Source organism: Chionomys nivalis, chromosome 9 (assembly GCF_950005125.1).
Source record: "Chionomys nivalis chromosome 9, mChiNiv1.1, whole genome shotgun sequence".
In the NCBI taxonomy this organism is placed as follows: Eukaryota; Metazoa; Chordata; class Mammalia; order Rodentia; family Cricetidae; genus Chionomys; species Chionomys nivalis.
Window position 1 is genome coordinate 5,028,178 of NC_080094.1, and position 24,775 is coordinate 5,052,952.

Genomic DNA, 24,775 nt, shown 5'->3' on the forward strand with positions numbered 1-24,775 from the left:
CTGTCTAAAATTATGCACCATTTTGTTGTGAAGGCAGCCATTCTGTCTCTGACTACTAACCCACCCTGGTTATCTATCTAATCATTGTATGTTGTCCCCTTAGCCAGCCATGAGTCCTATTCCCCGAGATGACAATCATCCAGGGTCACAAGGGAAGGCAAGAGTGAAAGGCCTGTTTATTGAATATTTAGGAAGCCAGCATATTTCCCAGTACCGTGTCTGCAACATTCAAAGCCAATATTTGTGTCTTTAGGATTCTATTTGTATGGTAATTTTAAAAACAAGGTTCAGACACTCTCCTGAAATTGAAAAACATATTAATTTTCTAGATGGTAAAATAATACCATAATTAAATATTACTATTTCTCTTAAAAATCTGGTAACTCCTAACAAAATGGATTTCTCAAGCATAATGTAGGTTTCCCACAAATCTGTACTCTAGGGATATTCTTTATTTTGAATATACGAAAGAGACCACGAACTTAATCTCAACACAATGCAAGAAAATTTGATTTGCTAGAATCACCATAATTTTCTTGCATTAAAAATCTCTGTGTTTCCTGACCCAAAGCCTCCACCTCCACCGCTTTCTACACATCCTTGGGGAAAGACTGAGGGTGGGGGGGATGTTTTGTTTCACTGTGTATGGAACTTACTGGATGTTCTTTCCTGTTCCATTTGCGGCTTTTGTTCTGAGTTGCCCATGTGTCTCAAAGAAGACGGGGCTGGGTAATCCCATTAACCTTCCCCCCCAAGCTCAAACTATGCCCTCCATGCTGTCTCACGTGACAACCCTTAGTGTGGGCGAGAGCATCAACCCCCAAGGTGGCCTTCCGTAGGTCTTACCCAAAGTCCGGGAGGGACAGAGGGAGGCCTAGGGCCCTCAGCTGGAGGCCAACTTTGGAGGAGGCGAGTTCTGGGTTTCCACCCCGACTCCCAACCACCCCAACCGAAGCTCAAGAGGTCCCCCTTGTGTTTACTCCCAAGAACAGCCCAGCCTGTGGGATGTTTTCCTCCAATGCTGGTGCGGCTCCCTACCACCCCCTAGGTCTTTGAGAGCTCTCAGGATCCAAGATGCTCCAAGAAGACCTCCAATCTCCGTGTACTCATGAAGACCTCCAACCTTCTAAATATTCCTGGTAGATGAGAAGGTTCTTGGTCCTTTTGGAGAAGACCAGATGGCCACTAAGGTTCCAAGTCTTTAAGAAAAACTCAGCTCTGAGAGATGCTTGCCCAAGGTTCTTTCTCAAGCACTCATTCATGGTTCATTGGGAACCTTTCGCCATCATTCACTTAGATGGATGTCTTATTTCTTATGGAATGCACCAGAACCTTGTGACACTTGCGCCAAATTCCTTTCCTACGGAAACAATGGATCTGAGCTCTTCTGCCAAGAACTCCAACAAGGATGTGTTGGTGCCATGGAGACTTCCAGGCATAGATCTGGTCAGCAAACACCATCACAGATCTCCACCCCTCAGGGCCTAGCTAGTGTCCATCAAGCATGGCCATTGAGAACCATTTCTACTGGCCCACCTCTATGTCCATGCCGAAGGCTGGTTTGGGACAGCAGATTATGGATATCTGAAGACCTACCTAGAGACTGGGAACATGGCACTGACGAAGCAGAGGAAGCCAGGCTGACAGGGCCTTGTCTCCTAGACTCCACATCTGGATGGAGAGGGGAAAGCTCCCATCAATCACCCTGAGGCCTGGGCTATTTTGAAACAGCTGAGCTCTAGCTAGAATTTTCCAGTTTTCATCTTGGATGGGGGGAAGCCCCAGCCCTTGCAGAGTAATTAACATTACCATGGGGCCAAGGGAGAATTTTGATGGGAAGTTTTTGTACTAGAACATTCTTAAACAAACAAACAGAAAAACCTGGCGGACAGGCTAGCTGAGTGGGCCAAATCTTGTCTCCCCAAGCCCCTCATTCCTTTCCCATCCCAGGAGCCATGAGCTTCCTCTTTCCTTAGCAGGAAATGCTAAACACAGGGAAGATGTCCCAACGGCAAACCTCTCTCCTTGACAAAGGGCTTCCCACGCACAGGAGCTCATGGCCACAGAGCAGCGCCAATGGCAAGACCAAGCTTCATAGCTGGTGCCTGAGTTCTGGGGTGCACACAAAGCTGAGAGGATGTTGGGGAGTCATGCCGTTCTTTGCTAGCCTGCTTGTGCGGGCCTGTATCTGAAGGTCCCCATGCTCCTTCCATCTGGGAATCAGCTGTTGCAGGTGTCCCATTCCTCCCGCGGTCCTCAGGGCAGCCATCCACTCTGAGGTCAACCAGCAGAGAAGGACACATTCCAAAAGGCCTGAGAAACTGCCAGGAGTGGGAAGAGGGATACGCTCATTCGAGAACATACTATTTCTGAGTTTCCCAGGGTTGAGATGTATACACACACACACACACACACACACACGCACGCACACCACTCCCCAAGCACAAAGGCCTTGGATTAGATGGATAACGAGGCTCTAAGACCATGAGCAAATGAGAGACATGTGAGTGGCTGAAGCAGAGCCAAGCACGGCAGAGGGGCCCACAGGCTCTGGGGCGTCCAACTTAGCCTTCCTTCTTCAGTGATTTGTTGGAGTGGTCATTAAAGGGCCATCTTGAGGCCTTCTCCAGAGAGATCCGCTGGACTCTCTTCATGCCTTGTGTGTGGTGATCTCTTCCCAAAGCACGAGTTTTCTGTAACCTCGGTGAGGGCCGCCCCTCTGACAGCCAGATTCTGGGACTTTCTGAGCATCATCTGCCAGCACATCCGAGTGTGCACAGGCAGGCCTCCTCTAATCAAGAGCTTATTGTTTGGGTGGGACCTGTTGTTGACACTTTTATTTAAAATGTGCTCAAGCGTCCAAGCCGAAACCATTCCAGGTGAATTACTTCAGGCTGAGCATTTGAAAGAAACCAGAGATGTTCTGACTGTTGGTTTCCTTTTTAATCAAGTACATTTTTAAAAGCAAATCAACACATAGGAGTTGGATGCAGGAGGATTAGCAGTCCAAGGTCATCCTTGGCTACCGTAGTGTGTTCAAGGTCAGCCTGCGATATTTGAGACCCTACTTCCAAAAAAAAAAAAAAAAAGAGCCACAAGAAGGAAGGAGGGAGGGGAAGGAGGGAATGAGGAGGAAGGAGAAAGAAAAGAAGGAGGGAAGGAGGAAGGGAGGGAGGGAGGGAGGGAGGGAGGGAGGGGAAAGAGTGAAGGAGGAAAAAGGAGAAAGGAAGGAAAGAAGAAAGAAATAAAGGAAGGAGGAAGGAGCAAAGGAAGGAAGGAAATCTGATTTATACACTGAGCACAGGATGGACTGCTGGACCAAAGTCTGAGTAAGAGACTAGACTCCATTCATTGGACCCCCTGTTGCCCAACATGACCGACACTGCATTCCTAAGCTGGGGTTCTGTCCCAGGCAGCAGCCCACCCATCACTGGGACAGGACCAACCTAAATGGAACAGAGCTGTGGAGTGGGAAGCACATACCACCCAACTTTGACATCAGGCTGTAAAACCTATGCAAGGGGAGCACATCGAATGTCTCTTTCATCCTTTGTATGTAACGTTGAAGGCTGGGTAAAAGATGCTAAAATTAGTTCCACCTGTTTCTTTTTAGCTTTTTGACTGTGGCTATTAGAATGCATCGGGCACCCATGATGTTGTATCGGTGACCTGACGTGTATGGTGCATAGGCACTTCTATTGAGCCATACAATAGGGCTATAACTGAGAGAGGTTAAGGTTGGAGGCTGGTTAAGCCAGCGCATGTCTCTGGGCACAGCAGGCGCTGATGCAAGCAGTGAGTCTTAGGCTTGGAGCCTGATCCAGCCCTTGGCCTGGTGGCATGCTCCCATGTCCTCTCCTTCCAGCTGCCTCTTTTTGCTCTGCACTTGCCAGGGCCCCAGATCCTGGGAATGCCATTATGATCTGCCCTTTCCCACCAGCCTGAACAATCCCAACAGCTGCAAATCTACCTCCAGCCTAACCCTGACAGCCATTTCCTGAGAGGAGGGAGAGGTGCCTGCAAGGCAATGGGCGGTGCTCAAAGTGAGTAGCAGTCACTCCTGGATTGAACTAAGAAGAGTCGTGGGAAGGAGGACTGGGGCCATGTTGCTCAAAGAACTTTCCAGGATTATTTTTAGAGACATCAGGAAATGAGCAGGGTATTGCGCTGGAAGGGACTCGAAGAGCAAGAAAAGAGAACCAGGTCCTAGTGGGGCAGGCAGACTAGTATAGAGACACTGTGGAAGGAAGGAAGAAGGGAGGGAGGGGAGGGAAGGGAGGGGGAGGAGGGGGAAAATAAAGAAAGAGAAGGAATGAGGAAAAAAGAAAGGAGTCAGTGGAAGAAATGAGAGGGGGGGGAGGAAGGGAGGAAAGGGGGAAGAGAAAGTGGGGAGAGGGAGAGATAAGCACAGAGCCCATACTGGTTCCCACCAACCATGGATACCCAGGCCCTGAGTCCTGATGTCCACACATTCCCATGAAAAGAACATAAGGACTGACTCTAGGCTTAGTCTAAGAAAATTAATTCAAAGTGAATCCAAAAGATCTTTTGCCACCTGGGAAAAGTAAGAAAAAAAGAGAGAAAGAAAAAGCATCTCAAAACCTGACAAGCGCATGTGGAAAAAGTGTTGGTGATGAACTATAACACACTTAATGTCCAAATCAGTGGGAAATTGGGGGACAAAACATTGATAATAATGGCCTACAGCCTGAAAACTAAGCCCCTATCCAGGAGCAGGTGTAAGCGGACACAATCACTGCACTGGCATTTGGAGAAGGGACGATAATTCTTCCTTACAGCACAAGCCAGTTCATAAACCCAAAGCAAGCCATGGCCTCCAGGAGGACATCAGGAAGTGCGCAGGGCAGGACTTACTGCAACAGGCAAGAGTCTCCTAGAGTCAATTGATAACAAAAACAAGGATGCTCCCAAGTCTCCATGACGATCTCCAGGAGACCTTGAGGCCATTAGTAACCACCAAGACAACATCCTCATCTTAGTCATGACTCGACAGCGGGCAAACCTGGCAGGCATAGTAATGAAGTTCCAAACTGTAGACCGACTGACTCGGAGCCTCCTGATAGAGTGAACTGGAGTTACTCATTACAGGTCAAACTTAATCATAGGAAACTCTAGTCCCAGACCGAGTATTCTCCAAATATGTCAAGGTTGGGAAAGATTAAAAGCCAAAGGCATGTGGAAGAGATGTGACACTTATTTTCCTGGACCCAAAACAGTCATAAACTAGACAGTGAGTGAACCTTGGACAGGTGTTGACTACATTCTCCTTCCTGGTTTTGACCTTCGTTGGGTGTCTGAATAGAAGGCAACCCTCAGAGTAGCTAGCCAGAGGCTATACCAGGACCCTACTCCTGCAACATTTTCTAAAACTGTTCCGAGATGAAAAATAAAAGCACAAAAGTAAATAGAAAGCAGATAAATAATTGCTGGTGTGGAAGGGCTGCACAGGAGTGGGGAACAGGGCAGAGAGCAGGGCTGCGGAGGACGGCTCTTCCAGCAGATGTCGGGGGAGATGCAATGCCAGCCTGTGGGCCAGCACCAGAGCAGATAAAAGAAGAGGCTATACGACGACCTTTCCTCTTTGGGAATACCCTGAAAGTGACTGGTCTTGTGGGATCTGGTGGGTAACAGGAAATGGGGACGTCCATATGCCTCATGGGCAAGGAAGAAAGCTAGGATGGACCCACAAGGACACCAGGGAAGCCTAGGAGGTAAGGGGCCATTGCGTGTCCTCTTCCTTGAAGACACTTAGGATCATGGCAGCTCTGTGTAACGAAATTAGTATCTCCAAGAAGGGATTCTAACCCTCATGGGCAGCCTTCGAAATCAAGAGCCTGTAACACTCTCTCTCTCTCTCTCTCTCTCTCTCTCTCTCTCTCTCTCTGTGTGTGTGTGTGTGTGTGTGTGTGTGTGTGTGTGATGTGCATGTTGGGTATGCATGTCTACAAATGTCTGCACACAATCACATGCATCCATACCCATGAAAAACAGGATGTCAGTTCTCTTCCTCAGTGTTCCACTCTATTCCCTTGAGGAATGGTCTCTCACTGAACCTAAAGCTCACTCAGTTTTCACTAGACTGCCTGGCCAATGAACTCAAGCCAACTTCCTCTCTCCACTACCACCACCACCACCACTAATTGCATTTACAGAAACACCAAGCCATATCTGGCTTTTCACATCGGTTCTGGGCATCCAAACTCAGATTGATTGATTGATTGATTGATTGATTGATTGATTGATTGATTTTGGTTTTTCGAGACAGGGTTTCTCTGTGGTTTTGGAGCCTATCCTGGAACTAGCTCTTGTAGACCAGGCTGGTCTTAAACTCACAGAGATCCTCCTGCCTCTGCCTCGCAAGTGCTGGGATTAAAGGCGTGAGCCACCACCACCTGGCCCAAACTCAGATTTTTAAGTGCACTTAACTCACCAAACCTCCTCTTCAGTCTTCTGCTTTTCTGGTGATTAGACAGCCAGAGCAGAGACGGTCCCCACCCTCACACACACACACACACACACACACACACACACAATTCCCGCCCTCATACACACAGCCATCTCTCATCCTACCCGCCTAGGCCTGTTCTCTGGAAAGGATTCCAGTCTCAGGCTGGACGTGCACCCTCTCCAGGCCTCTGCTGCTTATCTGCACAGTGACCTCGGGGTCCAGGGACAACGATGGTGAGAAGCAGGCAAGCCCAGTGGATCCCATCCATGGGAAGTACACGGATGAGGCCTATCTACAGTAACAGTGAGATTGGCAGATTGGCAGTTGCAGGCTTGAGGAAAGGGGAGTGAGAAATGCTGAGATGCAAGCTTCCTTACATAGTGATTGAATATTCTGGAACTAGACAGAGATCATAGCTGCCCGGCATTGTGATATTCTAAAGGTCACTAAATGGTGAGCTTAAAAATGTCTAAAGGATTAAACTTTAAGTGGGGTGAGCAGGTTTTTCTTATTCATGGAGTCTCACTACATAGTCCAGGCTGGCCTTGAACTAGTGATAAGAAGTGCTTATGCCAAGGTAGCTAACCCTGATTATTGTACTAGATAGGTTTTACTGCATTTTTAAAGGTTCTCTAATTCCTTAGCACCCATATTTTTAAAAGAACACCTAGCTACTTGGTGAATTCCCAGCTAAGAGACATGCCGAAAGAAAGGAAGGAGGGAAGGAAGGACAATGCCTAAAGAATTACAGCCAAGGTTCCCTCTGTCCTCCACATGTATACACACACACATCGAAGAGCTGGCTCTCAAACACACATCTACCTACCCAACACTTGGGAGGCAGAAGAACAAAGATTGTGAGTTCCAGGTCATTCTGTGCTCCAGGGGAAGATCCCACCCCAAACCCCCACAAAAATAGGCTAGGGATATAGCTCAAGTGGAGCTCTTGCCTGGCATGTGGGGGTTGGTGCTGCGTTCAGTTCTTGGTACTACAAACAGACAAGGTTCTTTAGGAGACATCCTGGAAATGGCAGCATCTCGGTCCCTCTATCCCTCGGAGTCTCTCTGTTTCCTCAACTGTAGGATGTGGCTGGCCCTGAACTCCAGATGACCATGTAGACTGCAATTGGCAGTCCCTAGTAATGGCCAGGCAGAGGATACCGTGTCCCCCAGGGCATGACACAGCATGACACTGCGGACTCCCAAGGCACAGGCTCTGTAGATGTGGGAACCCCAGTGCCTCTCTGGAGCTCCATGCTGGGACTCAGCAAGCATCCACGCTCCCCAAGGCCACAGACATGCCCCATATGGTGTTTGCGCAAGTGGCCTGTCCCTGGTGTTCTAACTCCTGCTAACACATCGGGCCATGGCAGATCATATTTTCAGCTCTGGGAGCCTGGTCTGAGCAGTTGGGTACTCTAAATTTAATTCTGCAGGTAATTTGAACGACGCTATCTAATTTCAAATGTCCCCACTCTTATGAGTGCACAAGCAGCAGAATTTTCAATTAGTGGGTAAACAGTAAATACTGAACGGCAGTAAAGTGGACAGCACTGTTAATTAAAAATCCATGGTTGATAAAAATCAATTTGGTCCTTACATTTAGGTCCCTGCAAAGAGTTGTATGACCCAGCCATGGCCCCATCTGCCAGCAGTGGTTCATCTAGTTAAGACTTTCCTGAGGGGAGAGAAAGAAAGCCAAGAGAAGAAAGAAAAGAAAATCGAGGTCTGTCCCAAAGCTGTGAGGGGCAACACCATGAAGAGACTAACTATTAAGTTGGATTGTTGTTGAATTTAAAAAAAAAAAAAAAAAAAAGACAACCTTTACATTGAGGCTATGGGAAGACAGCATGGCTGGGCCCTCGGGCTTTCTTTAAAGTCTTCATCGTGCTGGTGTGTGTGTGTGTGTTCGTGTTCTGAAGACAAAGAGGCCTGACTGTATCTCACAGTCTCCTAATGAAATTAAATCCTAATTTCTCATAGAAAAACAACATAAACAAAAACACACTTAGGGGGAAATAACACCTGAGGCTTCGTGACAGAGCGTGACATCTCTTCTTGGTGCCTTCAGGGACGGGGCTCAGGAAACAAAATGATGGCTTCCCTCCCAACAGAGAGATCATCTCTTTAAGAATCAGAGACTTGTGGAGACAACAACACTCTCATTTTCAGAGCCCGTGTGCTGTTTCACTGCGAAATGTGAGCTTTATTTCCCAACCAGGCAAATAAGGCTGACCCCTCCTGATTCTTCTTTGCTTCCATCTGTTCCCCAAATCAACACTTTGCGACAGGTTTCATTGACACCGGTGATGTTCAAATTAACCTGCAGAATCGAATCTGGAGAATCCAGCAGCTTCTGACCACAACGGTGGCTCCAGACTGTGTTCAGGTTGACAGCTAGGGAGAGTCTGTCTCAGTTCTGGGCGCGTGGGCTCAACGTGGACACCTACGTGCCCAACACAATGATTTGGCTCAAGTTCCTTTGTGTTATTGACATTGCGCCAGATTAATTCTGAAAAACTCACCATCTATCTTGCGAGTCTTCCATTAGCCTTGCCTCCCCGGTGACAGACAGTGACGTCTGTAGACTCTTTACCCCAGTTAGCTATTGTTTCTCCTACTTGTCTGACCATGATCAACAGATCCATTGACCAGTGGGGCCAAGGACCACTCTGCACATGTGTGTCCTATACTCTGTGTCTCCAAATTGTCCCCATTGTTCTCAGTGGTGACCCAAATGAGCGATAGTCAGTCTTGAATCCGACCACCCTAGGCTATAGCTCTTCCTTTTCTTGCCGAGCGCTACAAACCGAGCCACAGCCAACTCCTGGGGTGGCTGCAAAGATCGCATATCCTAGAATATGCTTGCTATGAAACCACCTGTGTCCCTGACTTGATTAAGGACACTATCATCACCAGCTACACCTCTCATCCAGTCACAGGGCCCCCAGGGACTCTAGATATGATGTCAGATCCCAGGAATGCAAGTTTTCCTGAGACTGCTGGGAACAGAGAGTCTTGGGTCTAAGTGTGAACCAGATAGAGCTCCAACAGGCAAAACGGGCATTCCCTGGCCTCCCATCAAGCCCAGCTGGGAACCTGTGAATGGGCAGTGGGGAACAGATGGGAATACACCATGGGAGAGTTTCTCCACTCCATCCATAGCCTTCCCTGGAGACCCTGGCTGGCTAGAGCTCTCTGAGTCCCTCCTGACCCACTGCAGCCCCAGGCTTAGTGGAAAGGCCTGGGTTGGAAAGCCTGATGCAGTGGCCAGCAGTCGGGGTCAGGGGCCACGATGACGACAGTCAGTGCTGTAAAACTTGGACGCTGCTCACACTAGCATTCTGCCGTCTGGGCTGTGTCAGCTGTCCTGAGTGGGGCGACAGCTCGAGGCGATTGCAGTTCTTTAGCGGCTGCAGATTTTGCTACTCCATTCTGAACAGCAGCTGGGAGCTGAGGGAAGCTGTCCCACGCCCTTGCCAGGCTCTCCTGGGCTTAGGGAAGAGGGCCAGGCAGGATGTGGTCTATGTGGCTGATCTCTTGCTCAGCTCTAGGTACCCACCAGGCACTCGGTGAGCATTGGCTGAGTGCTAACTGTATGTTGGACTCTGGTAATGTGTCTCACGTACAGGGGAGGGGACAGTGGCAAGCCTGTTGTATGCAGTCAACAAACATCTGGGTGCTCTCGGGCCTGAGGTGAGCTGGGTGCAGCCTGCCTGAACCGCTGGCATGCAGAGAGCAGGAGAGCCAGGCAGGATGCATGAAGCCTGTGGAGCTCTGATTGGGATCTTTCTCCTTTGCAGCTAGCATCATAGAAACAGTTGGAATTTCAGGAGGTGGCCATCTATACTGGGAGCCCCAGTGCCAGCAGCCAGTGCCTAAGGGTATGTCCACCACTGTGGTCCTGCCCCCACACCTCAGAGGAACCTGAATCTACACTAGGTGAGACTCCCCTAAGCTCCCAACCCTACACTCCTGGGCTGCGAGATGAGTGCAGGCATCGACCTCTATGAAGCTGGGGCAACGTTCCCAATTCCCCAGAAGCTGCCTGCAAAACTCAAGGCTTGCTTTCTCCCCTATGGGGGTGGCATCTGGAGCAGGGAACAGCCAGGCATCACATCCAACCAATGCGGTTGAGCTGAACGATACACACGATACACACGTGGAAACCAGTAACAGACACCCAAACTTCCCTCTTGTGCGCTGGCGCACAGGGTGCGGTCAGACGTGCTAAACAGGCACACAGGGAAGTGTGTAATGTAGATTTGCCACGGCAGTGAACTGCCAAGCAAAACTCCATGGCGTGGCAACATGTCCTGGAAGGTTCCTGGAGACGGTGGCATCTGCAGAGAAGCCCCATTCTTGGATCCACAGGAAGAGTCAGGCACAGGGCACAACTTGGTACAAAGAAGACAGGAAGTAACTGGCCGGAGAGAATCTGAGTCCCCATCCAGGTCTCCTAGCAGGGCTGCTCTGTGCCCCTCATTTCTGGAAGCCATCTGGTCACTCTTCCTCCCAGGGTGGGAGCTGAAGAGGAGTTCTGGCTCCCCTCAGTTACCCCCTCAGGTCTCCCCAGTCCACTCCATCGTGAGGTCAAGGACTGGATTTTCCATGTCTCCCGCGTGCCTCCTGAGCTCATAGAGAAATCTGCTTGCCAAACATCTGCTAGCGCTTTGAGTGCTGGGAGGGGGCAGGGCTGAGGCTCTCAGAATTGCTTCTAGCACTTTTCCCAGGCTCTGGGGCTGCAGCCTTACCTCATTCATCCAACTGGGACCTAGGCAGCTCCTGGCAGGGTCACTGAGTGCACACAGGGGAATGCTGAGCTGTGCTGCTCCTGCCTCCAGCAGCAACACTCTGGAGCAGTTCTAAGAAACTTCTAGAACTTTCTTCCTAGAAAGTCCTCTCTGTATTCGTTGCTTTCTGAGAGGCGGCAGAAAAGGGTCAGTAGTCTGGGACTATGAGGTAACACCCTGCATGCCCTGGGAAAGCAGTTTTTGTACTGTAGGCCCCATCTGAGGTCCTTGGGTGTGCAGGCTGCCTGACCTCACTCTAGTCACGGCCTGGCCTATTCGCCACTTACTGTTTCTTTCAGACCAACTCACTTTTATTTACTTAAACACATTCATGCATTTTTACAGCCTTATTGGGGTATAATTGGCATACAGTAAATAGCACACATTTATAGGGTAATATAATTATTTTTTAAAGATGCCTACCATTGCTCTGGATGCAGAGAACAGCCACTCGCCATAAATAAGAAGTAACTGTGAAGAGATTCAGTGGAACAAAACCACATAATTGGGTTCTCTTTAGATTCACGGCCCATCTCAGGCTCAGCGTCTGCTCTCTCTGGGAGACAAGGAAGCTGTGGCTTAAGACTCATTAGGTCTCAGCCAAGGCCTTCTCCTTCATGTTAGCAGAAAGCCTGGAGGAAAAAAATGAGCTCTTTCTGGTTGGATGATACCAACCTAAGTACAAGATATATATTAAGGTGGCAATCCAGGTGGGCACCAGGGAATGAGGGGGCATTCTCCAACACCTACCACAATGAGCCCTCGACAGGAATGCTCTACCCTTGGCCATGACCGTGGGGTCAGGAGCCACTCCTTTCCCTTCTATATACCCCCGGACCTGTTTACATTATTAAAAGACTAGATCCTGAAGGCCAGGTCAGTTGACCACCTCTGTGTACAGGAATGTGTGTGTGTGTGTGTCTACAGTGGTACAGGTAGGTGTCTTCCTTAATTCTTCAATTGTTCTCCACCTTAATTTTTTAAGGTAGTGTCTCTCACTGGGACCTGGGAGTCTCCATCAATCCTTAGAGATCCTCCTGTCTCTGCCTCCCCAGAGCAAGGACTATAGGCATCTACCAGAAGTGCTATTACTGTTTGGCTACTAGAGCTCCAACTCGGAGGGCATCACACTCGTGTGAAACACTCTTCCCACTGAGCTATCCTTCCGGTCTTGCTTGGGGGCAGTCATCTTCCCTGACGGCCATGCTGAGTGGCCACAATAGATTCCCCATCACCCTTCAACCCACAAAGTGTGTATTGTCCACGGTCCAGCCCCTTTATGGAAACAGCTCGCTATTGTGTAATAAAGCAGGGGAAGAAAACAGCTCGCTGGAGGGGAGACACTTGAGAAATGTCCCTCTGAACCCCTTCTTCTACCCCTTCACTCAACAAGAAGTCCAGGACAGAGCAAGGGGGCACTGGATCTTGGTGGGGAAGAAGCCAGGGTTCCTGGGAAACTAAGAGTCCATTGAGTGGTAGATGGTAGGAACAGCCCCAGTTAGGACCATGAGGTTGGCCAGAAGGAGACTGGTGAGCTTTGATGAGGATCACAAGATTGAGAAGGCCCCCAACTGGGGAAACAGACTATAGGGCTCAGGCCCGCGTTAAGGAGGTTGGAAACAAGGGAGCCCAGGCCAGAGGGAAGGGGACACCCAGGTAGGTTTTTATTTCTCCATCCAAAACCCATCTCTTCGCAGCAGCTGCGAGGTACGTCCAGGACCAGAATTCCTCACCCGCTCCTACACCTTCTATTCCAACCATCTCTTCCAAGTCTACCAGTTCTACTACAGGGACCCCTCCTGCCAGGAGTCTGCTCACTCACTGCTCTTCGAGGGCAAAGTCCATCTGCGCCGGGCCTCCTGGATCACCCAGGGTGCCACCGAGGCCGACTACCATCTTCACAAGGTGGGCATTGTCTTCCACAGCCACCACGCCCTGCTTGACATTGTCAGGCTCCTCAACCAGACACAGGCTGGCCAGGACTGTACAAGACAGCTGCCCCCAGACTGGGCCTGGCTACCGGGGACACTGTATGAGCTGCTGAGCTCCCGGGTACCAGGTGACTGCATGGCAGCACTGGGCTTCAGCATGCATGAACTCAGTCTGCTCCACCTGCAGTATCACATGCAACAGCTGCCTGGGGAGGAACCCCATCTAGTCAAGGAGTTGTTCCTTGGGGACATCCACACCGACTGGCCAGAGAGGCAGCACTACCTTCCCACTGGCTACCAGTGCCCCCTGCAAAGTGTTCTGGTGAGTATGGGTCCCTCTGGGTGTGTTCTGGTGTCTAGTTTGGCAGGTCCTTTACAATCTGGTCCAGCTAAGGGTCTCTGCCCGACTCTCCTCACTGCCCTCCCTCTGGTCAGCTCACCTTGGGACATTGGCACATTCTATTACATTTTATCTTTAAGCAGCAGATTATATCTTCTTGGGCCATCTTTCCCCAGCTTTTGCAAGGCTAGATGGTATTTTGTAGAGAACAACACAATTCACCCTCCCTCACCTAGTCATTCTCAGCATACGTCTTCTAGATTTGGTCTTCATAATTCTTGTAAGGCTCCATACCTTTCTCTGCAGGCACAATGGTTCCAGCTGGTTTTCCCCTCCTTGGTTCTCATTTCCTGGTCCTTCTCTCCCACCTCCCCACTCTACACACCTCCCAACACCCAGGACACATCGCTGGTAGGGAGCCCACCTGTTCCCTCCTCACGTGGGCAACATTAAGCACCCCATCAGGAGAGGCCTGAGGCTTCAACCAGCATGGGGTCTGGCATCTGGCTACAGGCAGCATAACATTGGCACATGCACTGAGACAGTCTGCTGGGGCTGCAGTACCCTCTTAATGACCTCCTTCAGGAGCCCAGGGGGCTTCCTGCTGACCAGGGAATAAACCGCCGGTGCGTGTGTGCACACAAGCTGACGCTGGAGCGTGCTGCACCAAAGCCCACAGATATTATGGAGTCAGTATAATGAACACAGGAGACCTTGGGACATGGGCCCTCACTCTGACTACTTATAGCTCAGTGCGAACAACAGTGGGGTCCTTGGGGGAAACAAAGGACTCTGGGTTAGGACCTGGGCCTCTCTTAACAAGGGGATCTAGGGTAAGGACTGCGGTCTTCATTTCTTTCTTTCTTTCTTTCTTTCTTTCTTTTTTCTTTTTTTTTTTCTTTTTGTTTCCTTTTTTGGTTTTTCGAGATAGGGTTTCTCTGTGTAGCTTTGGAGCCTGTCCTGGATCGCCCTGTAGACCAGGCTGGCCTCGAACTCACAGAGATCCGCCTGCCTCTGCCTCCCGAGTGCTGGGGTTAAAGGCAGGCACCACCACGGGGACTTGTGGACTTTGGGGTACTCTGACCAGTAGCTGGTAACACACGAGCACACCTCCTCAGAAAAACGTTGAGATAAAATTAAAGTCATAAAAGGCATTGGCTTTAAGTGGAAGCCAACCCCACTAAAACAGCCCGAAGAGGGGAAGCTGTGACATTCAATGGCTGAGAACAGGGTCTTCACCCTCAAGTGATGAGTGCAATGTCCCCAGGGTCTGGCACACTGACAGTGGGATGGGGGTGACACACAGGAATAGTGGTGATGCTGGGACTCGCTGCTTGTTGTAAGTGGAGATGGAAGAGGGTTAGGACTCTACATTAGGAACTTCTTACCAGTGAACTTCATACGTGTTTTCTGATAATCAAGTTGAACACAGTAGGTCTCACATCTGTAACCCTAGCACTTTGGAGGCAGAGGCAGGGAGACTGCTTTGAGTTTGAGGCCAGTCTTAAAATCCAAAAACAAAAACAGAAGGAGGAGGAGGAGGAGGAGGAGGAGGAGGAGGAGGAGGAGGAGGAGGAGGAGGAAGAAGAAGAAGAAGAAGAAGAAGAAGAAGAAGAAGAAGAAGAAGAAGAAGAAGAAGAAGAAGAAGAAGAAATCAAATCAAGACAGGGAGGAATAAGTTCTGCTATCTTTATCAGTGCTATTTGAACTTAGCCATCCTCCCATCATGTAGCATACATTGAGAGCCTACTGAATACTGTACGCTCAAGCAGTCAAATGGGGCAACTTCTCATCTTTGGTAGCTACTGCTTGTCAGGTTCCCAAGGGGTGGGTACTAGTGATGAGAGCTAGACCACACCCATCTGCCCACCGTACACTTTCCAGCTGCCCCCAAAACCCAGGATATGGGAGGCAGAGAAGGAATATGCCAAGGTTCTCCTGAAAGGGGCCTGCTTTGGTATCTCTGTGTAGTCTTGGCTGTCCTGGAACTCTCTCTGCAGACTGTAAACCAGGCTGGCATGGCACTTACAGAGATCTGCCTGTCTCTGCCTTCCAAATGCTAGGATTAAAGGTGTGTGCCACCACTACCCAGTGCCTGGCTCCACAGGGTTCCTTTAATTGACCTCAAAATCAATCCCTTTTGACAAGTGTCGATGATGCTCAGAACTCAGTCCTGAGGATGAAGGCACATGTGGTGAGTAGATTGCAGCCCCCACCTCCTTGTTCCAGTGGACACCATGAGGGGGGACAGCCTCCTGTCTCCTGGGCGGAGCTCAGGGGCCACTATTATTTCCCTTCCTTCCACCCCACCAGACCTAGTGGCCTACACAGGCTGGAAGAGTGATTGGGAAACAAGACGCATAGAAAGAAGTCATTGCAGACCAGCGCCAGATGCACAGACATTAAATTAAAGGTCTGTTCAGCAACTCCCCTCTTGGGGAGGGGAGGAAGATCATTCGAGAGAAGGAAATGCTGCTGCAGTCAAATCCCCGAACAGCTCCTCGCTCTCCTCACCTTCTGCTCTCAGGAGCCTGAGCCTTGCCTGCGACCCCAACCAGATGGTAAACACGAACATTTTCAGAGTTAATTTAAAACCAATTTGATCCCCAAATTTATTGCCTGGATATAGAATAGTAATCAATCAGCCCATTCTCCACCGCAGTCATCCGGGCAGGCATCACCTCCGGAGCCTAATTAGAAACCGGTGCGGGCCATGGGGGAAACGGCTCGGCGAATAGGCTCACTTCACCATGAAGTTAGCAAGTGTGAGGTGGGGGCTTTGTCTATTAACACATGGGCCTCTGGCCTCTGTTGAGGACACCCAGGAGGTGGTTCGTGGGGACAGAAGCTTTGTGTCACCTCCTTTAACTGACCCTGAGCGGGAAATGCCTTTTCTGTCCCCTCAACCACCTTCAAAACTCGGGTATGCCCCAAACCACTTGCCCCAAATGACCAGGCAGCTCCTGCAACGTCCCTCTGCGCAGGGGATGATGCACGAGTAAGGCCATGAGTGTGTCTCTGCGCGTGTGGCAGGAAAGAGCCACTCTGGGACTATTTCAATGCTGTGCATTTGGTCCTGTCAATACACATTAGTGTGAGCATAGTTCAGAATGTGGGTTAAAAGGCCTAAATTAGAGGGAACTCTTATCAGCTGGCCTCCCAATTACTGACACTCCAGCTAACTGTCATTGCTTCCTCCATCACAAACAAGTCTGCCACCATTTACCAGGGTTTCAAAGTGCCTTCGCGTCCTCCAGGTCAGAATTCCCGGAACAGCTAGGCATGATAGTGCTTGCCTGTTATTTGAGCCCTTTGGAAGCCGAGGCAAAATGGATTGCCTGGAGTTTGAACCCAGCCTCAGCTATACAGCATGACTCTCTCTCTCACACACACACAATAATAACAATAATAAGAATAATATCCAGAAATGAAACATGATATAGGATCATGTGTTGTGGAAATAGAAGTTCAGTCCCCTCACAGGAGCAAATATTAATAGTAAAGGCTTTGAAAGTGCGACAACCCAAACAGAAGAAAAAGCCTTCCCCGTCTCTTCTGCTTGGACCCCAGTCCCCAAGTTTCCCTCAGGGACAGCAGGAACAGAGTTGTCGGCTGGCTCTCAGGTCAGTGCTGAACGGTGCCTATTCCAAGGCCATTATAGGTAGAGAAGGTTCTGTGTTGACTTCTGGCAGCAACTCCCTTTAAGGAAGGAAGGAGAGGGAAGGGAGGGGGAGATGGGAGGTCATGCCTCATTCTTTCCTGGCCTCTACTAAGTATTTTCACTCTGAAATGTAGACCAATTAGATTTCATGTCTGTTTCCTGTCGTTGGGTCTTAATCATTTTAGCAAAGCCTAACCTGGGATTACTTCAAGTAATCCAAAACCGGGAAGAAAAAAAAAAAAAAAAAAAAAAAAAAAACAGTGCACACCTTGGGGCAGTGAAGGGGCTTTGTAAACCCCAAGACTCCAATGCAACTGGTTTTGTCTGTTACAATGATGCTGAAGGCTGGGCAGGGTGGTACATGCTCATAATCCCAGCACTTCAGGGACACAGAAGGAGAATCAGGAACACAAGTCCTGTCCAAGCTAAAAAGCAAGTTCAAGGTTTGCTTGGGCTACATAGCATAAATGTATCTCAAACAAGGCCAGCGGGGGAGAGGGCTAGGGAGAAGCTCACTGTTTAATGGAATTGCAGAGGACAGTCGAGGACTGGAATCTGGATCCCCAAATGTTACCTAAAAGCTGGGCAGGTATGGCAGCCTTCCTGTAATTTCAGTGTTCAGAATGGAGAGGCAAGGGATGTCCAGGGCTAGCTGGCTAGGAAACTTAGTCCTATAGCAAGCTTGGGTTCAACTGGGAGACTCTGTCTCGTAGAATAAAGCAGAGCATGATAAGAGGAAGACCCCTTTGTCAACCTCCAGCCTTCACATGTGGCTGACACACAGGAACACACCTCCACAGCCACATCCCCTACCCCCTACACACACACACATACACACACACACATACACACACACACATACAGAACAGAAACCACCACAGTAGCCTTGGTCCTCCCCCTTGCAGAGGACGTGCTAACTGCAGTAAGGTTTGAGGACAAGTTCTACAGGGCTGTGTTCAATGATGGACAACTGCGGCAAGCCACCTGGCCTCTGAGTTCCGCTGCCCTTGGTTGAACACTTGCAGGAGGGCTTCAACCTAGCCCCCAGCTGTTGTAAGAGAGGCCGTTTGTTTGTTTCCTGGCTGCCTAGCAGCTCAGACCTGAAATGATCACACAGACACTATATTATTTAAATCACTACTTGGTCCATTAGCTCTAGCTTCTTATTGGCTAACTCCTATATCTTAATTTAACCCATTTCTAGTAATCTGTATATTGCCACGAGGCTGTGGCTTACTGGGTAAAGTTTCGGCATCTGTGTCGGGCAGGGCTCCGTGGCTTCTCTCGGACTCTGCCTCCTTTCTCCCAGCATTCAGCTTAGTTTTCCCCACCTAACTGAGTTCTACCTTGCTATAGGCCAAGCCAGTTTCTTTATTCATCAACCAATAAAAGAAACACATAGACAGAAGGACCTCCCACACCAGCCAGCAAGTGAGGATGCTGCAGAAGGGAAGGGACAGTGGGGGTGTGCCTTTGGCAAACGGGGCATGGACTTCTTCTAAATCTGGAGACCTAAGACCTATCTATGCTTCAACCCACTCTCATTCATCCAACAGGCATGTGTTTGCTGGGAGCCTAGGGTGGGAGAGGACAAGGCCGCTGCCTAGAAAGATTCTGCTACTTTCAGTCTAATGCGGAAGGGATAGAGGGAGGGAGCGAGGGAGGGAGGGAGGGAGGGAGGGAGGGAGGGAGGGAGATCTATGAGGAAGGGATGGGACAAGTCTTGAGCCTGCTTTATAAGTGCAAGCCTTTATTCGAGTGAGGACCAGAGGAGAGGCTTTGGGCCTTCCTTGGGACATGTGCAGAGGCCCAGGAGGAAGGTTACCTGATGTGGGAAGTCCTTCTGTATACGTGTTGCTTTATTGGTTGATGAATAAAGCTGTTTTGGCCAATGACTTGGTAGAGTAAAGTCAGGCAGGAAATTCGAACAGAGATATAGAGAAAAAGTAGGTGGAGTCAGAGAGATGCCATTATAGCTGCCGATGAAGAAAGACGCCAGCTGCCAGTCAGAACCTTATCAGTAGGCCACAGCTTATTAACAGAAATGGATTAATTTAAAATGTAAGTGTGAACTAAAAATATTCCTAAGCTATTGGCCAAACAGTGTTGTAATTAATATAGTTTCGCTGTGATTACTTGGGTCTGGGAAGCAGGGAAACGAACAAGCAGTGTCAGCGTAAAGGTACCTTTCCTTCTAAACCCAAGTACACCAAGAGGCCCACCTGCTAGTGAATAGGAGGGCAAACAGATCTGAGCCACCAGGAACAGGGTCTCGGGCCCTGCACTGTGAGTCCATTCTAGTTGAGAGTCTGGCTCTGCCTGGCGCCTAACCCCTCTGCTTCAACTTTGGCAGCACCACACTTGGCCCTGCCTGGCCTGCAGTCGCATTGCCTGCTCCCATGAGCGCCACCCACCTGTGCTGCCTTCCCAGCCAGCTCTGCCACTGCACCTGGGTGGTCACTGGGTCAGCACGGGCTGCGAGGCAAGGCCTGCTGTGTTGTTCCTCACTCAGCTCTTCACCTTCGATGACCACAACCGCTCCTGGGAAGGACACTGCCACCATTTCTCTGATCCCGCTTGCCGCCAGCCCACCTTCACCGTGTTTGCAGCTGGCCACTACTCCGGAGGCACCCCATCCCCCAGGGTCCACGGTGGCACTGAACTGATATTTGAGGTGACATGGGCCTATGTGACACCCATGGACCAGGTCACTACAGCCATACTCAACTTCTCCAAACCAAGCAGCTGTGGAGGCCCAGGGGTCTGGTCAGTAGGCACGGAGAGGGATGTCACAGCCACCAATGGGTGCCTCCCATTGGGTATAAAGCTTCCACATATAGAGTATGAGCTGTTCAGAATGGAACAAGACCCCAATGGGCAAAGCCTGCTTTTCACTGGGCAGAGGCTCCCAGACCGGTCTAGTCCAGACACTCCTGAGAAGCGCCCCACCTCCTTCCAGGCACCCCTGGTGCTCTGCAAGAGGCAGGTCCAAAGGACCCCCAGGCCCTCACAGCACAGGCTTCCAATGCAGAATCCCCCCACTGGGTGGGCACCATATCTTCCTGTCATACCACTCCCCATACTACTCCTGGTACAAGGCCTGGCCCCCTTTGGGTGGCTATGACATCAGTCTTTGACTTCCAGGTGGCCCATTGGGCACTGTGTGCCCTGCAGATGCCCATCTGGCTCTCTACTGTTGTACTGCCATGGGGGAAAGAATAGCCTTCTCCACTGCTCTGCTTTGGGATGGACATATGGTTCAGCCTGTCTGTGTTCCACAGGGCTCAAGAGTACTGCAAAGCCAGGGGTCCCAGACCACAGGCCTCGATGTGGTTGCAAAATCTGCTGTTTCTAAAACCCTACTGCTAGATTTAATCCTGTCATTGTGGTTGGTGTTAGCCTCCTTGCCCTTCCCTGCCTGGGGTGTTGAGACAGGGAGGATGTCCTATGATGGTGTTCAAGGATGCTTCCTGCCGCTTGGCCAGGTTCTGGGTTGTGGTATAGAGATCATTAATTTGAATTTAGCAATACAAACTCAGCCAGGGCATGAATTAAAGATGCCACTTGGGACTTTCAGACCGTCTCAGTTCTCTGGCAGAGGGCTTGTCTCTCCGGGGGCAGTCGGCTTTCTTGAGTTCTGCCTGTTGGCATCTTTGGGAACCTGCTTGTGCTTCTCAATCAGACCTCAAGCTGGCAACACAGCACATGGGTAAATACGGTCCCCCAGGGCCATAGAGCACGAAAAGAGGGCTCGATCTGAGCTGAGACCTTGGCCTTTCCCTGCAGCCTGCGGCCTCTAAGTCTCCCGTGCCCACGCATGGCGCCCGCAAGCTCAGGGCTAGCCAAGCGGGGCGCAGACCACGGAGGAAAGTGCATTTCTGCCTTTGGAAACTAATTAATACTAATGATGGCTGCAGCACCATGTGCTCTGTAATTAGCCCCGAATATTCTTCCAGAAGCCTCTTCTGTCGACAGACAGGGATGGGGAGGCCACCAGGCTACACAGCAACATCTGGAGGTAGGACCCAGCAAGCCTGACCTCCCCAAGTCCCCACACTGTGACACTAATATGTCAAGTTCTTGTCTGCTCGGGCAGGCTGTCATCACGGTGGGGACCCTGCTCATAGGCCTAGGGCCTCATCTGCACACTGAGAGATTAACTGGAGTCCTGATGGGCTCAAGGGTTTTCAGAACTGTGAGCAACTTGTTCCCAGTTCCTTCCTCCTCCCACCATGCCTCTTATCGCAGATCTTGAACAATCCTATATGAGGCTAATGATGCATACAGAGGAAAGCCCTTGGCCTCCCTGAGACTGTGTGGGGGCTCAATCAGTCCAAGAAGATTGCTCTAACTTATTATCCAGTCTTCTCAAAAAAAAAAAAAAAAAAAAAGGCACCAAGTTATATTCTCTGTGGGTCTCAGACAGCTACGAGTAAACCTGGCATATTTACTAAAGTACAAGAAATAATTAGATTATTTACAGTCTTGGACTACACGGCAGTGGGGAGGGAGCTAACATGTAGGGATGGCAGTGGGCGCCGAGAACACAGCCATGACTGAGCGGGCCTTCTATCAGAAGCTTGAAGCAGCCGAGCTGATGTTCAGCATCAAATTCAAATCTTTTAATAAAGTTAAACAGCCTGAAAAATATTCTCATTGGTTATTAAAGTCAACCAACGGGATTACAATTCCAAAGAAAAGACACACGTGCAGAAAATAAGGCAGAGATTGGTAAAGCCCAAGCCGCTGCGCCTCCCGCTGCCCTGCAACCTCGTCCCTCCACTGTGCCCACTGCTCAGAGCACTCCAGCTCTGGCTCCCGCTGTCAGCAGAGGTCAGTTGGAGCTGCCCACACCCTCGATGCACCTGCCTTTCTGGTTCTTGACCACACTGAGCGGGCCTTCAGGGGACCTATGTCATATGTCCTCCTCCAGACCAGAAAAGAGCCAACCCTTTCCTATTCATTTAAGTCTCAGACAGAACCTCCTCAGGAAGGGCCACCATTGGTATGGTCCCCAAAGGGTCCTCCCTATTGCTCTCTTCCTTCCACCGTTGGTACCGCCCCCAATGGACCACCCCCTTGCTCTCATCCGTCCACCGTTGTCACATGTTGATCAGTGTTTGAAAGGCTTTCATTTTTTTTATGTTTATTCTCTGGCCCCTCTAGAGAATGCAACTCCCAGGGAAAGGGCAGGGCCCCTCTCTGCATCTTCCCCATGGGGTCAGAAGTGCCTGGTGCCAGGTGGAAAGGACCTCAGCACATAGATGACTCTCAAGAGTACAGAAACTGGTGAAAGTCACAGGTCACAGTGCCATCCCTGGGTGGGGGAGACTGAATCAGAGATGGGGTTGGTCATCTGTACCCTCCACATGGACACATGGAGACACAGAAAGGGGCTGGCTGACAGGAGGTCACACAGTAAGCAAAGTCTTGAGTCCAAATGGGGGCAGCTGGACCCAGAAGCCAGAGATCAGGGTTTTCTGAAGGAAGTGTGGGGGGCTCCTTGCTGCAACAAGGAAGGTAATTTGGAACTGCTCGGCAAGTTGTGAACCACCTGATTAGGTATGCTGAGTCAGAGAGGAGCTTCTGCTGGCTGCGTTAGGCCCCTATGGAGACAACTGACAGAAGAAAGCTAAGAGCTCCTCTCTTTCGGTGAGGGGGATTAAGCAGAGGCTCAGGCCTCAGAACCCCCAGGCCCTCTACCCTTACGGAGACCCAAGAGTGCTCTCCTTAGCAGAAGGGAAGAGCCTACTCCTGGCTGTGAGCAAAAACAAAACAAAATTAATGTTCTCCACTGTATGCGCAGTCACGCTGAAAGGGGGGCAACGCCCGTGGCGGTTGATAATTTCACAGTGTAAGTCCCGGGAGAGCAAAGGAGCTTTTTTTTTTCTTTTTAATAAAAAGTTTAAATTGTACACAGCTCTCGGAGGCCCATTAACTACCAGGCACTGCTTATCAGAAGTTATTTCTTTGCTTTTTTTTCTAAGCGAATGTGTTTAATCTCCCAGCGGTACCACCGTGCTGAGAAGCAGCCTGTGCTGGTGACGCGAAGCTGCTCGGTGTGTCCTCTCTTGGGAGCTAGGGTGACTCAGGCGCTGGCTGGAGCCTCTGACGCAGGTAGAATTGCATTAGGGCCCTGGCAGGGGCCGATGCACAGCCATTAGTGTCACTGATGAGGGCTGGGGCTGGGGGTTGTTACCACTTACAGAGGTGGGCTCTGGGCAGCAACCATCCACCTCCCTATCTGCCCAGAGCTGGTCACCCACTGCCACAGAAGACAGAAATCATCTGTGCACACTGAAGACCCCTCTCGGTGCCCAAGCAGCCATCTCCTCCACTAGCCACTCTGGTCGTCGCTGCTTTCCCTGTAGTCAGTGCTCAGCCCACTCCTCACATAGCCTCAGCAGAGCATACACCCCCATCTTCATCACGTATTTATCGATAACATCCTGTTTATTCAAGTCCTCTTTCAACCCAGCTTCAGAACAGCAGGCCTCCTGTCAGGGTCCCTGCTGGGCCTCCAGTAGGCAGTGTTACCTGGCCCAGTGGGAGTGCAGTAAACACTGGCTGTGTCCTGTTTGGGGGTCCCCGAATGCATCCATTAAGTATCAACTACGCCCCCCTCATGCTGGCTTCAAGTATGTATGCTTTGCTCTTTCTGATAAGATGGGCAGAACCAAACTCAAGACATGGGAACTGGAGGACACTCTGCTTTCTCTGGACAGTTGTTTCTATGGTATCAAGAGTAAACTTCTGCCTCTGAACAGGTCATGCCAACTTCTCATAACACAAAACCCAAGGGTACTGAAAGGCCCTGAGGCCCATGAAGGAGTCATAAGCCAAACTTCCTTCAGTCTCACCCTACAGCTCCTCTCAATGGTGGTGCCTGGCCGAGGACTTCAGGCCATCCATCCTGAGTTTATGTCCTAGAAAGAGCAAGGGGACAGACTCACTGAGGCGGATCTCCTCGCAGTGCTGTAGCACTTCCCTAGGGCATTTAGTAACGGATACATCTTAGTTCTGTATCCTTGTTATCTCTTTAATCTTTTAGATGAAGAAGGTTGCAAATGAAGGTGGCCGCCCTGTCTGTTAAAACTAATTGTGCCGCTTTTATAAAGAAATGTCAAAGGCCTGAGGAGGAAGGCTGGCTCTCCAACTCTGAACTGAAGAGAGTCATGACCGTGTTCCTTTCCCTCCACTTCTTTCAGAAATTCTGATAAATTATGGGGAAATGATTAAAAGGAACAGAGCCTCACGGCTAAATAAAAAAGGAGAATGTGGCCAGCAAGATGAGAGCAAGACTAAGCTGTAATAGATGGGGGCCTCAGAGAGTAGCAGCTAAAAGGTGGCCGGGGGAGGCTCAAAGCAAGCTCATGGACCACAGTCAGGGCTTAGAGAACTGGCCGCCTGGCCGGCTCAGGAGCCAACAGATCAGAAGGGCTGGCAGGCACATTTGTGCAGTGTTCCTAAGTCTGTAAAAGGGACGGTACCCTCTCAAGCCACTCCCCAACCCAGAAAAGAACCAAAAGTTCTGTCTCGGGATCTTTGGATTCAGCAACAGCCAGGAGCAGAGGATCATGC

At 50.1% G+C, this 24,775-nt stretch overlaps 1 protein-coding gene across 1 annotated transcript; it reads left to right on the top strand.

Moving 5' to 3' along the window:
• The first annotated feature begins 1,504 nt into the window (after positions 1–1,504).
• On the top strand, positions 1,505–20,331 carry Apcdd1l (APC down-regulated 1 like). Its single transcript, XM_057781048.1, is given in 5 exon segments — positions 1,505–1,559; positions 10,273–10,411; positions 12,963–13,515; positions 19,548–20,176; positions 20,226–20,331. Coding segments are annotated over 5 exon segments (1,482 nt in total).
• Positions 20,332–24,775: the final 4,444 nt, after the last annotated feature.